This window comes from Topomyia yanbarensis, chromosome 2, assembly GCF_030247195.1.
Source record: "Topomyia yanbarensis strain Yona2022 chromosome 2, ASM3024719v1, whole genome shotgun sequence".
Taxonomy (NCBI): Eukaryota; Metazoa; Arthropoda; class Insecta; order Diptera; family Culicidae; genus Topomyia; species Topomyia yanbarensis.
In genome coordinates, this window is record NC_080671.1 from 79,494,671 (window position 1) to 79,510,986 (window position 16,316).

At 40.4% G+C, this 16,316-nt stretch overlaps 1 protein-coding gene across 1 annotated transcript; it reads left to right on the forward strand.

Annotated features, from left to right (window-relative positions):
- The first annotated feature begins 3,312 nt into the window (after positions 1-3,312).
- Positions 3,313-4,489, forward strand: LOC131683928 (shematrin-like protein 2). The gene is made up of 2 exons (XM_058966339.1): positions 3,313-3,388; positions 3,904-4,489. Exon 2 carries the CDS (start codon positions 3,918-3,920, stop codon positions 4,368-4,370), a length of 453 nt encoding a protein of 150 aa, XP_058822322.1. The 5' UTR covers positions 3,313-3,388; positions 3,904-3,917; the 3' UTR covers positions 4,371-4,489.
- The last annotated feature ends 11,827 nt before the right edge of the window (positions 4,490-16,316 follow it).

The following is a 16,316-nucleotide window of genomic DNA, read 5'->3' on the forward strand; positions in this document are numbered from 1 at the left end:
AATCGCTGGACGGACCTCAGCACCTACTGGCTGGCCCGTTGAGAAGGATAGGTTCACCGCCGGGCACTAGACCGGGTAGACGGAGCGGGGAGCTAAATGGCTCATCGGTATCGGGAGCAATCTTCCGCCTTTCAAATTCACGGTGGGGTAGTTTCGCCGCCGTGGACTACCCGACAGTATCGTGACGAAAAGGGGAGCTAATTGGATTACGAAACGAACACCGGTATCGAGAGAAATCCCGTTGCCGGAGAACTCTCAGTCGGAATAGGATAATATCCGAGTTGATCTCGATAAAGCTGGGAGCTAAATAGCTCAAGGAAGCGAGTATCGGTGTCGGAGGAACTTCTTCCGTCAGGAAACTATCGGTTGGAATAGGGTGAGTTCACCGTTGGAGACTATCCATGTAGATCGTGATAAGGCCGGGTGCTGAATGACTCACGGAAACTTGAGCTAAATAGCTCAAGGAATCAGCACCTAAACGGCTCACGAGGACGAGACCTAAACGGCAACGTAATAGATGAACGAAAGAGGCGAGAGAAGAGTCGAGAGTTAAATCAAAGCTCATAGGTCGAGCCACTCCATGAACTAAGTGAGGCTCCGAAATAAAGCAGAAGAAAGAGGTACGACGAAAGCACAACAACCCCCCCCCACCCCCCCCCCCCTCACGAAGTAATACATTGTCGTAGTTCCGTGTGGAAGAAGGGCGAAAAAAGTGAGGGTTGTTTTTAGTGGTTAGGCACGAACGTGAGTCCCACACAGTGCCAATACACTACAGGCCAAGCTTTTGAAGCTTTTTTAACCTTTTAAGGTTCAAGTTACCTTTTTTAAGCATGTGTTAGAATTGAACGCTTGGTAGTGTGCGTAGGAAAATATGTGTTCAGCTTTGCCACCGAATTATCCATTTAAACCTTTTTAAAACTCTAAAAGAAGAATATCAGTCGATTTATTAGATCATCACGATTCAATTCATGCAAAATACCTGCTGGAAAAACCATCGGCTTAGCTAAATGGTGCTTTTGAAAAAGTGGCTGTGGTTTTTTCATTGCGCAGTCGTGTTGCGTACCCCAGCTCGGTGTGGTAGTGTGATAAAAAATCACAGCCACTTTTTCAAAAGCACCTTCCAGCTAAGCCGATGGTTTTTCCAGCAGATATTTTGCATGAATTGAATCGTGATGATCTAATAAATCGACTGATATTCTTCTTTTAGAGTTTTGAAAAGGTTTAAATGGATAATCTGGTGGCAAAGCTGAACACAATTTTTCTTACGCATACTACCAAGCCTTGAGGTAACTTGAGCCTTAAACTTAAAAAAAACATGCACACACACAGACGAACTGAGTCGAATGGCATATGTCACTGGATTTGGTTGACGATTTTTAGAGTGATTGCATAAACTTTCTATATGAGAAAGGCAAAACGAAAACACTATTTGTGTTTTTGAGCAAACCTGAGGGGTTTGCTAGGCATTCAAAAAAGTGTTTGATCGTGATTTTCGGTTCGCAACTCTCTTTTTTGTATGTAGTTGAAGTTGGTGTAAATAAAACACACAATTTTTAACAGTATTTTTGCCTTTCTCCTATAAAAAGGTTATACAATCACTCTGAACATCGTCAACTTAATCCTGGCCCAGAGGGCCGTCTGTCATATACCATTCTACTCAGTTCGTCGAATTCGGCAATTGTCTGTGTGAGTGCGTATGTATGTGTGTGTATGTAATATGTATGTATGTATGTATGTGACCAAAAATATGCACATCGGTTACACGGAGATGGCTAAACCGATTTCATCAAACTTAGTCTCAAATGAAAGGTACAACGTTCCTGCTATTGAATTTCATTAAAGTCCAAGTTTCGGTTCCGGAGTTACGAGTTTAAAAGTGCGGACACATAGCAAATTCACATTTTTGCCTTTCTCCTATGGAAAGGTTATGCAATCACTCTGAACTTCGTCAACTTGATCCCGCCCAATTTTTTTTTTGACTTTCCTAGGTTTTCTGAATTTTAACAGTGTCGTAGTTAGGGAGATACGGTAAGCCCCCCCCCCCCCACATCACTCACCACCCTTCCCTAAACCGCCCTTCCCTCATCAAATACCCTTCTACTCGAATAAAATTTACTAATTCCTCTAGAATTAATTTTTCTAGTGGGTCTGAAAAACCAGTGAAACATTTGGTTTCAAATGATTTTGAGTTGAGAAACTAATTTAAAAACTAATTTAAAGGTTGAAAATTTTTGGCGGGGTCCAAACCCTTAAACCCTCCTCCTGGATCCGCCGCTGGTTTCAAGTGTTTCAGCGTCGACACATAGCAACTCAAGTTCGTAGCTGTCGATTCGTTGTACGTATATTTAAATCACACTGAATATCTAATAAACATTTCCACCATTATGTTAAACATAACCAGCCATGGAATCCTAGTTTGAATAAATGAGAAAGGCACAATTGCACCACTAGGTGGATTAAAACGGGTTTTTTTATTTTGATACTTCTTATTTGGTTTGAACATTATTTGCACGAAAATTTGCAATGAAAAAGTTTAATAAAAAAACTAATTTTAAGGGGTCACCATAGGAGATGCTTAAAACATCATAAAAATTAAGTCCTATACATTCAAGTTTCAGCAAAATTCTTTATTGAAAGTATCTCTAAAACTTTATCGAGGAAACTAATTTTCTATCTCTTCGTGATAAATATATAATCTTTTATTTCTTATTTTTGTCAGTCTGTGGAGAATATCCATGCGAACAATTCCGCCGAAGACACTCTATGAATATATTCGAGTTTAAGTTATTGAACTTTAAGTTTTACTTGTAAGAAATATTAATAATTCTCCTCTTCGATATTATCACTAACGTGCTGCTCAGATTTTGACTTCAACATGACAAATAATTCACCCGTGGTCGAAAATATTCAAAAAAGTGACGTGATATAATAGCTCGTTGGGGAATTTGAGCTAGCCGCACAAAGTTGAATGGAACAAAGCTTATGCAGGTGTGATTATGGTTGTTGAATAAATTTACCAAAAACATAGAAACGAAAACTGCTAAACGCTCCACAGGAAGATAACAGTAGGTATAATTACAACTCACTAAACATTAACGATGTGTCCGGAATAAACCGCTTCCGCGTGGCGCACAGCACCTTGGGAGTGCAAAGACAAATGGGAGGAAATTCGCACGGAAATTCGCGATACCTGTGAACTTTGTGTCATCAAACACAGATTTGTTCGTCTGTCTGTCTGGTTTCGGCTTCGGTCTCAAGAGGCTCGTTTTGATGTATAAAAGAACATCACAGAACTGAAAGACGCGTAGTTAAGGATCAGTTTCGGAACGAATGCTGGAAAGTCTTGAGTCTGAGTGTTTTTCGAAGCGTCGCCAATCGAAAATTTAAGGTGTGTTCTTTTATTCGTATATACCACAGTGTGGTTGATTTGTGATTCAATGCTACAGTGGTCAGTGACTCTCGTGATAGGTTTTGTAGGATGTTTCATTAGAAATTGTTTGAGATTTCAAACCTCGCTTATTTGTTAACTCATGTGCCACTTTAATGTCAATTTAGGTGTAACTATTTGACACTGAAGTCGTTAAAGACCCGTGCAAGGTAATCTACCGACCAGTCTTCGTGTAGGCGAAGTTTCGATTCGAGTTAAGTCATCTGCTTGCTGCATTGTTAGTAAGAAATGATGTTCACGTGTAAATTGAATAACACGCTAGAAGGATTAGTAGGATTAATGGAAACAATGCAATAGATGGGATGTGAAATAAAGAATGTACCGCCAATATAAAGTCGTGTTAAACTTGACTGCAGTTCCTTTGAAAGCAAAATTAATTTTATCAATTATTATTCAGATAAAGATTGTTTAAAACTGTGCATTCACGAATTATATTCTGTGACTTTTCTTTTCAGAATAAATCACAAAAATGAATTCCGTCCAGTGTCTGATGCTGTTGTTAGTAGCCTCAACATCCTTTGCCTTTCCCCAGTCTGAAGTAGTCCCAGCTACACAGGGCACTGCTTCTCTACAAATAGCACAAGAAAAACTGCCCGAACAGCAAACTGCCGATGAGCAGCCAGTCCAGGTTCCCGAAGCTGACCCGGCCATCATACCCGTGGATATAGCGCTGATCAATGAGCAACCAGCGAACGTCAATGAAAATACTGCACGCCGAAAGCGACAGTTTGGTGAAATCGATATTGATATCGACTTGTACGGTGGGGGCGGTGGTTTTGGTGGTCCTGGGTATTATGGTGGATATCCTGGGTATGGATATGGTGGCTACGGAGGTTACGTAGATTATGGTTATGGTTATGGTGGATATGGATATCCTCATCATCATCACCATCACCATGGGCATCACCATGGATGGTATTGAAGCAATTCATCAGAAGTTTTATAAAAGCGTATGTGTGTGGTGCGAACGATTTAGGCGATTTCACGAAATTGAATAGCGGGTGCGGTTCTTCGTTGGAAATAACAATACCTGTTACTCGTTTTTGGAAGAACTCCTTATTATGTTATGAAATATATAGTATGTACAAATACAGTAAAAAACAGCTATTTAAGTTATTGTGGAGAAATATCCAACATCTAAAAAAAGACAAAACGTCAATGCTTCCCAAGTAACTAAAAAGCATTAGTGTATGCAGTAAAGTAGCATATAATTTGCATTTCAGATGCTTCTGGTAGTATTTTAGCATTCGTTATGCACAACTGTTGTTAGTCAGCATTAAAAAAAACTGTTTTAAATCTTCTTGCCAGTAAGCAGCATTCTGAATGCACAACAGCAGTAAAAAAATATTTTCATGGCACAGCAGTAATATAGCCGTATATTTTGCCAAAAGCGACTTTTATATAGTATTTATAACGACTTAAATGCTTATCAGATAACCGTTAAGATGCATGTAGCATGTTTATTGGTTACCTGGGTTGATATATCGCCGCATTCCATACTTTTTATGAGCTTGCTACGCTGTTCCCGGGCCAATGTCAGATGATTTCAAAAGGTCAGTGTCATACTATAGCAGAAATAAAAATTAATGAAATACTTGAGCCTTACAAATCTGTATATTCTTATTGTAGCCCAACATTTGCACGATCTGGCAGGGAAGAGGTGTTAGATATAATTCTCTGCTCAGACGGTATTACCTATGAGTTAGAAAACTGGCTCGCTCCTAACCCTTATCCACTTCGAGTAATGCGCGCTTCTACAAAAAACCTTCCTAGACTCAAAAAGTCATGTAGAAGAGCTTGGAATCGCAGGCGCAGAATCGAGCCAATATATTCGGATTCCTGATATTTCTATAGAATTTTCATAGTGGCAAAAACATAACTCGAAGTGGGCGGTGGTCAAAAATAGTCGAAATGATGTGAAATTTGGCATTTGAATTAAATTTGACTAAATTTAACAATTGGACAAGGGGCGCGTTTTGAGAATTCAAAAATAATTGTTATTTGCAATGCTCTACGCGACAGAGTTGCGACCAATTGAAAAATATAATGCAATAGTTAAGTGGAACCTTAGAAATACTCAAAACGAAGTTAGAAATGACGAACATCATCAACGTCATCGTGGGCCAACAATTCGTTGCTATTTTCAATTATGGATTTTTGTTGATTTAGTTTATGTGTGCTATAATTTGTTTCCTGAATCTACTATATTGATGAAGCGCCCCGTTTTTCCATCTCATGATTGTCTAGAATGGTTTGATGAAGCGATTATGTAATTAGTTTAAGAAACCACCATTGGGGCCAAGGAGCCTGTTGGTGAAGGTAATAATAACATCGATTTTCTGAAAAAATGGATTATGGCTATCTTATTCTTTCTAAAGGCTTTCTTATTCTTGTTAAAGTCAATCAACCACATAAACAGCAAATGCATGGTAAATAGTTGTTCTAGTTGGCCGCATTTTTTTTTTGTAGGTTGCCAGCCTAAGTCACTTGAAGAAAAATATTGTTGGAAGGGATTCTTTTTCACCCGCGGGGTGCATGTAAGTGACTCTGCTTGCGGACCCACCCAACCCGTTTTAATTTCCTTTTATTAACAGCAATAATGCAAACGTTTCACTATAACCTATATTGGAGCTACAATAAGTCCACCCGTATCCATTAGAAAAACCTTGAGCTGATCGTGGTTTAATATCACAATATGTAAAGCTTCATTCAATATTATTAATAGAAACTAATGTTTCGATATTTGCTTTTGTTATCCGTTAGTAAAGGGTGTTACGATCAAAAGTTAAGCAAATTTCCCCCCCCCCCCCGTTGCTTCACTTGCTTCGAGGCACAACTGACGAGCAAATTTCAAAATCAAATAGTAGGCATGGTGCTACACACATACAACTTTAAAATGAAGGCTGTACAGGTATTTTTAATGCACAGTGGAAAATTAATTCGTCTAGTTGTAGTTGACCAACTCTTACCTGTTGGCCATAGGGACTGGTAAATCTAAGCACCCCTGGATACAAGAGACAGAAAACATATCACGCGGTAGATCTGTTCGGTTTTGTTGGATCCCTGGTCATGCCGGCATTCAAGGCAACAACGAAGCTGATCGACTCGCCAACGAGGCGAGGAGTCAAGCAGCTGTCGACATTCCCAGCGGAGGACGCCTCAAGAGCGGTGCGATCATCCATACGACAACATTGGGATGAAGCGTGGTTTGCTTCCCGAGACCAAAAACTCAGGGAAGTCAAATTCGATACCTACCATTAGAAAGATCGCGATAATGGGGCAGACGAGTTGTTCTCGACGTCGGCAGTTCGACATTAGTCGGCGAACAGATAAAATCCGCCATCAACGTCTCTATCTGGTCGGGTGTGCTGGCTGCATCTTGTGAGTGGACTGTTCTCGCCGACCCATGCAACAGTTACCACTTCCCTGTCCAGCTTACGTACGCCCAGATACCACTTGTTATAACCCGCCGAAGATGGGCATACTGGCCCCGCTACGAGGTGACTGTCAACGATCTAAAAAATCGGGACTATGACTCGGGACACCCCGGAGGAACTCTCAGGTATATGCAATCGGGGTGCCATTTCCTGCATCCCAAGGACAAACGGGAACCCTCTTCGACATGCAGTGCACTGTTGGTGCCCAGAGGTCGAGAGGGCCATAAGGACACACTCAACTGCACTGAAAAAACGGAAGAAAACTTCTATGGATGATCCGCACTGAAGTCAGCGAGCTGATAATTTCAGAAAGGCCAGAAACGAGGAGAGAGGAAAGCGATTGAAGAGGCAAAAACACCAACTGGACCAGGTTTCTGGAAGGTATCTCTCCAGACTCATCGGCATTAGAGCTCTTTCGGAGTATTAATGCCTTATGCGGAAAGCAGAACACAGCGGCTATTCCATTGTCGTTAACGGGTGAACGACGATCGATCCCACGATCATCGGCAACGAGTTAGACAGGCACTTCGCTTCCCTGTCTGCAGACGTCGCCCTTCCGTCTTCGTTCATGCGAATCAAACAAAGGGCGGAGAAGAGCTCCGTGCGTTTTGAATTCGCTTCAGGCTAAGTATACAACCAGCCTTTCACTGGAAGCGAAGACTGCATATCACAAAGACTGGCAACTCTGTCCAGAATCTGGAGACAATAACAGCAACACCACTTGCAGGTAAAGGTGGTACTTCTCATGGTAATCCACACACTTTTACATTAAGCTTCCTACTTTCATACAATAGAGGTGCTGTAACCTCTGGCGCTTCTCGTTTGTATGAAAGCACAGAGGAGGAACTAGAACAAATTCTTGGCCAATATCCAAAAAAAAAAAAACTTTTTCGATTTTTTATTTAGTTATTTTTTTTAGATACCTAACAGCATACTGCATAGTGTAGCAAAATAAAGAGTATGCCAAAAATTGCTAAAGAATTTTTGCATGGATGCAAAATGGTGATATTTTAAGGGTTGTTTTTAATCATTTTTTTATTATATATCCAGCAAAATCGCTTTCAAATGATGATGACTGTATTAAATAAGACAATATTATAACAAACATAATTGAACACAACTATTTGTATAACCTCAGCTTAAAAATAACCGAGGGTAGGGTCAAATACTATATTTGGCAAAATGAATCTTTATGAATATGTGCACAGGTATCCCTTTTCTTCTTCCTTTCCCACTAGCCAACTATTCATGCAGCGGGAAAAACAAATGTATTCACAAAAAACATCTCGAAAATACTAGTATTCGGAAGGATCAAGAAAATTGACCCCTGCACTGGTAGGTGGATAGATGCCAAAAAGTCCCAAAAACCAGTTATTTTCTATTTTTAGTTCATATTAAGGCATAATAACAGCAATAACCGCAATAAATAGTTTTGGCCAGGATTCGACCCCAGTTACTCCTCTGTGGAGAGTAAGAAAGAGATACCATTCTTCTTAATTTGTAGTCTTCGCCGGAAGTGAACTTTGTGTGGTATTAGAATCGATACACGGCAAGTCTGCACGGTTGCATGACGTTCGCTATCTTCTACTACAACATTTCCCGCCGATAGCCAAGCGAGCGATATTGAACAGTACACCCAAAACGCGAACCGTATGAATTACATGCGAATAAGCATGATTCTAATGAGAATTTTGCATTGTAACTGGTATAATGCATATAAAGCGATATTGGTCCGGGACAAAAATGCATTAAGGCGATGGCACCACAGAAACTTACACAAACCCACAGTTGGGAATGTATTAGTGAAATCAACGATATCGGAGTATTAGTATTAAAATGAATCCGCACTAATACACATGTAAAGGACATCTCCACTCGGATACATGTGCGCTCTGAAAATACTAATACACGCTCAAGGAACAGTTTTCATTTCACCTTTCTACTGATCACATGCTGCATATTGGAGAGAACAATTTATAGCATCATCAAATTGGTGGGGTGTGGGTGATGATTTTGTTTTGATAATATGTTGAGCTTTCGGCGTTCTCTAAACCCTAAATTTACCAGCGATATGCGACTTCTAGCCACTAGATAGGTTCATAAATAATGATTAATGATTATTTAAGCGCACTATACGTTGCGTTGCGTTGTGACGATGATTTTGGCGGATTGCACACTGACTTCATCATGTTTGACTGCTGATTATCTAATAAGAGTTGCTTAGGAAATGGTAAGTAGGAATTCATACCAATTCGACCCATATTAAAACCTCAACAGCATGATAGCCATCATTGCCGGCCGCCCCCATCTCCATCGTTCACGGGGAAGGATAAAGGATAAGGTAGCCAGGAAGTGTTGATGCTCCACCTACTTAACGGAAGGACGACGATTCATCAGACTCTTCCATAGGTGTCGTGGAGTTGGTAGTTTGGAAGGGTATCAGGTCTAGGATTCGCTCCAAGCAAGCGATGCGACCTGTAAAGCATATTTTATTACGTAGTTGTTTAGTTAGTCTTCGAGTGCACGATCACTCGAAAAAGAGATCTTCTTTAGTTTTTGGTTTTTTTTAAACTCTGGGCAGCCGGCTACCGAGAGTATACTATGTTCCCTAAACAAAAGCAATTTGAACTCCACTCGAAGTGACACATTATATAGGCAAAAATAGCGCGAGATGTTATAAATCAGGGAAAGTATTTCTTATTTTCCATATCAGATTTGTGGAATACAAGTATACGAGCGATAATAACGAACACTGGAGGGAAATATAAAGGATTGTTAACCTGATGCACGGGCTTGTTAGCAATAACGGAGCTTGAAATTAGGTTCATAAAAACAGACGCGGCGAATTTTCAATACGTATTGACCCGTGATCATAGATACTAGTCAGATTATTCGTATTGGGGCTAATTTCCGATCAACTATTCATTTTTACGGCAATGTTTTCTCGACTAGATCTGTTCGCACCCTCTCATTCTGCTACTATCGGCAGAAGGCTGATAGCACCCAGTCGTCGCCGGTCTAAGGACCAAATGTCATCAATAGACTTAGACTCGCGTGGAGGCATGAGATAGGAAACTTGTGAGAATTTTGTTATCCCACCGTTTGACGACCGATTATTTAAGCGCACTATACGCAGGAGAAAGTTACCTATATGGGAATATTGGGTTAACATTCAACATTTGTCGGATAGAAGCCGTCCGCCAATCATTTCTGGCATTCCTCATATTAACAGTACTTTCAGGTGATATCATATCAGTATTTCGCAGTAAAAGTATCTAAGTTTAATGTATCATAAACTATAAGGGCAGTGATGACATGGTTTTGCACTTTTGAGCAGCAGTGGCAGTTACTCATTTCAGTTTGTATTATTTCCCGAACATGCGAATCCAGCGCACATCATCGCCCTGGGCAACGCATCGCAAATCAATCTGAGCACAAATCATTTTCTTCCACTCTTCTCTGAAGCACAGAATGAAAGAGCGATGATTTTACTGCAAACACCATTCGCTATGGGAAAATAACGCGTATATCACACACTCTTGTGAACGTAAAACGTTCACGCGTTTAGTGTGGTTGGAATTGAGCTGTTCGCAGACAAAAAAGCGTAACTGTGTATGAAGACAGAAGTTCTTACAAATAGGGTTCGTCGCGGTTGCGGTAATTACCGCAACAGCGCGGTATTTACCGCACCCGCACCGCAAAAACTGCGGTGCGGTGAGACACTTTTTCCCGCGGATGCGGTGCGGGAAATGAACTTATACCGCGCGGTATTACCGCAACCGCACTTCAAAAAATAATTGATAAAGTCTGCAGTCTGCTTTAAAAAGTGAATTAAAACTATTACTTTTACCATTTGAGAAGGGCGCAACTAGATTTATTTTCTGAACGAACGCTTAGCAATGTTATTATTAGAAACATCTCTCTATCAGAACGTTCGAGTTTTATTTATTACCCTACAATACAGAAACATGATAAACATTTAATTGCTCTAATTTCCATAGACTTGACAATGATTTGAAAAGAGATCCGAATATAATCTCTTTTCGATTTATAGCTACTTGATTTTTTACATTTTGGTCATTCAAATATGATAAAACATACTGTTACTAAAAAATAAAATCTATAAGCTGTGTCCAATATAATTTGGGATCATTATTTTTACGACATATTTTGAAAACTATTTATTTTATACTTCAAAGAAAAAATTTAGAAACTAACCTTTTCAAAAATGTACATAAAACGCAAAATCCAATCATTGAAAAACAATGGAATTTACTTTCAAATCCAATTCCCAAATGCATCATTTCTCCTGATTCCTCTTGGCAATTGTGGAATTATGAATCGTTTTCGATGATATTTTCTCAACTGTGAATTTTGATTAATTTGGAGAACTTAGAGATGAACTAATGATACTACGACTTAAAAACAATCCAAAGAATGTAATTATCATCATCCAACCAAACGAATTTGGAAGAACTTTTTTTCACGTGCGTCCATTGTTCGTCCAACTGGGAATATTTTCTACCAAATTAATAAATAATATTTTTCAGTAAGGAGTATTTTGTAACTTTTTGAAAGTAAAGCTTTCGAAGTTAGTGTAGGGCATTGCGATTTTTTTGTGTTTCTCAAAGTCTTCCTTCATATTGTGACAAGTGTCAAAGTTAGCCCAGATGCCAAATTTTGCATAGTTTGGACAGTTTTTGCCTTATTTGAAAATTTATCTCGAAACTTTAACGTAGGGGCTACGTATTTAAACATATTTTTGTATATAAAGTTTGAAATAAATCGGTTAAGTAGTTTTTGAATGACAGGTAACACCGCGAATCATGTTTTTCCACAGACGTTCTACAAAAAGCTTCGTCACCGAGTCGTTTGTCGATATTTTTGCATGGAAAAATTACAGCATGTTGTTGAAATGATACACTATAATGTACAAAAGTTTTGATCAGTTCGCTTCACGCAAAGTTTAAAAAAAATCGAGATGAAGTGTTTTTTTTTCACGCCAAAACCCTTACTTCTCTTAATAAAACTTGCAAAGTTGAGTATTTTCATAAATGTTATATTTTGAGGAGTCCGTCAAAGATAATTTTCGTGTAAATAAGAATAACATTTTACTATATATGGCTATACAAAACAAATGAATAATTTTTCAGCACAATTTTTAAAATGCATGATTTTTACCGCATTTACCGCATTACCGCGCGGTGCGGTGCGGTAAATGCAATGCGGTTGCGGTAAGCGGTGCGGTTTTATTATTTTTTTGCGGTTGCGGTGCGGACTATCCATTTACCGCCCACATCCGCACCGCGACGAACCCTACTTACAAACACCACAGAGGTATTCATGTATAGAATACACCAACTTTTTTGGAGACTCAGCAAGCAAAACCAACTAATACTTTTACATGCGGGGAGATAATATGGTAGCGTGTATTCTCAATCAATTTATTTCATCATGAATCAAACTGTGTTGGTGTAATGCAGTAACTATGATTGGTCTACAATGCGAAGAAGGCATGATTCTAATTCGGAATATGCACGAAAGGATGTAATGCCTTTTTTGCATTGGGAAATTGTTTTGGGTGTATTAACCACGTTTGGAGTGACGATCCGATGCCCGCTTCATGAAAGAAAGCCCTGGTAATCCCTAAGTAATGTCAGAGGAATAAATCACCGGACAATTTTCGCCCCATCAGTCTGCTTCCATGCTTCGCTAAAACCTTGGTGCGAACTGGGGTGCCAACTGGGGGATCACCGGGCCACTTTCTGAGTGACTATCTGTCCAACTGTACCTGCTGCTTGGGAATCGGTAACGCCCAAATTGACGCCGTTCCGGTGTACAACGGGGTTCTCCAGGAATCGGTCACACCGGTTGCACTATTCCTGGTGGCTATGAACTCTTTGTTAACCACTGGCGGTGATCTATGTTTTCGTCTACACCGATGTCATCGTGCTGGTCGCAATTGGAAAGACCATCGGACGAACCCATCGTAAGCTTCAAGTGCAGTTAGGTGATGGGCGGTATTAGTCATCTTTAACGTGTCACCCACTAAACACGTGACTACGCACTGGTGCAGCACAAACCATATTGGAACAGGGAGGCCGATCCTACTGGGCGGAGCTGTCGTTCCCTACTGTAAGGAACCGAAGATCCTAGGGATAACCATGGACCATCGCCTCCCTTTCGCGCTACACTTTCAACGGCTCAAAGTCAAACAATTAATCCCACCACAAACGCTGCAATCGTCGCACTGCACTGAACATTAGCCAGACACTATTCCACAACAGGATATTCTATAGCGTAGAGCTGACGTTCTGCAATATGGAAAGATTCAACAATATTCTAAGCCCCCTATACTGCCCATGATCGCATATCAGTCCCATAAAGATAGGAAATCCCATAGAAAACGGGACAACTATGTGATCATGGGTAGTATATAACGGGATAGTTCACGCTACTACTCATCACGCCTGCAGAAGCGACCGGGCGTCAACACCCACCATCGGAATTTTTGGAACGTACAGCCGGAGTAATTGTTTCCTGCTACAGATCTACGAGATCTACCGGGAATTCACTGTTTACATCGAGTTCGCGACCGGGCCTGGCACGACCATGGACCCAACCTGGATACAAGTTTGTCTACAGAGTTGAGAGCCGGCGCTGCCGGTAGGGAAGCTAGAGCCAAACACAACCGACTGATGGCCACCAGGTATAGGAATCACGTGCGGATATTCATTGACGGCTCCAGGATCGGAGATGTGGTTGGAGTAGGAGTATGAGGAATAAGGGAAGGGCTCTCCCTCCACCTTTCGGCGCCATGTTTGATGTACTGTGCCAAGGCGGCAACTAATACGCTCGCTATGGCTTAGAAACCGGAAGACACACCCGTTGTTGTGCTGTCGGACTCTCTGTCAGTCATTTCCGCCTCGTGTCGGGGAAGTCAAGCCACCCTTTCGTCCAGGTTATTGATGCCGAATGTGACCCACTCACAACAATTTGCTGGGTCCCCGATCACTGTAGCATCGACGGCAATGAAAGAGCTGATCGCCTAGCGAAGAAGGGAAGGCACGTTCGCCGACGTCTCACCAGACCCGTCCTAAAGTCAGCGAAAACAGAAGACTTCGTGTGTACCGCACATCTTCAGCGCGTCAAGGGCTCGCTCGACCGATGGACAGATCTGAACGATAGAAGAGAACAACGAGCACTGTCGCGGCTCACAATTGGGCACACGAATGTTTCCCATGCCTACATAGTACCGCGTGTCTCTCCACCAACCTGGGCTACTTGCGAAACCCGTACCACGGTAGAACATATCCCAGTGAACTGTTCGGAATTCGAGGGCCTCCGGCAGCACTATAATTTACCGCTTTCCAAGAGATAGACCCTCGCCAACGACCCGCTCGAGAGGAAGTGCTATTGTCCTTTCCTAAGGACGCGGAACTATAGTTACTTGACCATCTGTGACAGAACCGATCACAACGCACAAAAAAACTATTTTTTTCTTAATCAGTGTGTGAATTGTTGAATAGGCGTTGGTCCAAATCGGACCTTTGGTCACAGATACAGTCTGACACGTCAAGACACGTGACGGTCGAGCTTTCAGGAAAACATAAGTTTTTGCAAATCAGTTGACAGATTCCGATTTTCTAGATGATTCGGGTCAACTCCTATATTTTATTAAATATTTAGTATAAAGTTTTAAATATCAATGAAAACTTTTCATTTCACAAATTGAAATTATGTAAAAACAAGTAGGAATAACTTCGAATAGCAAGACATCAACTAGAATTGGGTGGTCCGAATCGGACCAGGGTTGGGGTGATTTAGATATTTTATCTACTTTTGAGCATGATAGAAGATCGGAAAAAATAAACAAATTGGATTAAAATAAATATTAACAGTTCAATAGCTTGTAACGCACGCTGTATCTTCTAATGGAGAATTCTTGTGGAACGAATTAATTCTTTCAAAATGACTACAGGGATAGTAGTAAGAAATTATAATTTCGCGGATGCAACAAACCATTCCACGCATACGATTGATGCTAAGTGTAATAACAAAGTAATCTATTGTCCAATTTATATGAACATATCCATTAGAGTGACAGGAAAAAATGACCCCTATTGGCCCACCCCTGAGTCGATTCCTAGTCCCACCAGGAGTACTTGTTCCAAATTTGAAGCGAATCGGACAAGTCTAGCTACCGGACCAACGTGCATGAAGTTTGTATGAGATAATTAAATTGTCTACAACTTTGTCGAAGACTGCTAGTCAATCCGGTTTTGTTAAAAGAAGTTATTTAACTTTTAACGAAGTGATGTCTGAGTCAGTTTTATATGGGGCCTAGCAGTGCATGGTTGTGTATCAGTAATCGATTCCCACGAACTAAATATTTTTGTGAAATAACCGGTAAATTTAGCTTAATAGAATGTTCAGAAGAGTTGTAGTAAATAATACGAGTCATGTTTTGGTTAGTTTTAGTTCCACATTGTACCGCATAGAGGGCGGCAACACTAACTTTTCAATGGAAAGAGATATATATTGGGTGTCTTCTACAAAGTTGTAGAGCAGGCATTTTTCAATAATTCTTCCGAACATTTCGATATTCTATCTCTCTTCTATGAAAAGTTAGTGTTGGCGCCCTCTATGCGGTCACAGGTGGAACTAAAAGTTTCCAACCAAAACATGACTCGTATTATTTACTACAATTCTTCTGAACATACTAATGAGCTAAATCTAACGGTTAATTCACAAAAATGTATATTTCGTGGGAATCGAGTACTGATACACAACCAAGCACAACTAGGCCCCATAGAAAACTGACTCAGACATCACTTCGTTAAAAGTTCAATAACTTCTTTTAACAAAGCCGGATTGACTAGTAGTCTTCGGCAAAGTTGTAGACAATTAAATTATCTTTCTTATTTTTACACACAGTGATAATACGATGCATACAGTGCCATCTAGCGCCAAAAATGCGTGTTAGTGGGTTTTCTCCATGTAAATTGTCTAAAAATCCCATACAAACATCAGGAGCGTTGGTCCGGTAGCTAGACTTGTCCGATTTGCTTCAAATTTGGTGCAAGTACTCCTGGTGGCACTAGTAATCGAATCAGGGGTGGGCCGATTGAGTTTTCAAAAATTCATTATTTTTCTGGGCAGTCTAATATCCATCCATGGAATCAAAGTGTGGATAAATAACAATGGCTCCATTACACCACTAGGTGGATTCAAACGGGTTTCATTAGACTCTTACTGTGTAGCGATTTGTAGTAATATTATCTTGAAAGAACGATTCTTCGACCAATGATTGTAATTTATTTGGAATACATTTAGACATAAATACATACATTTAGATGTACTCTAGGATGTTTCTCAAAAATCGCAGAACATGGAGGTATTAGTGTAAATCATTAATATATTTATTAACA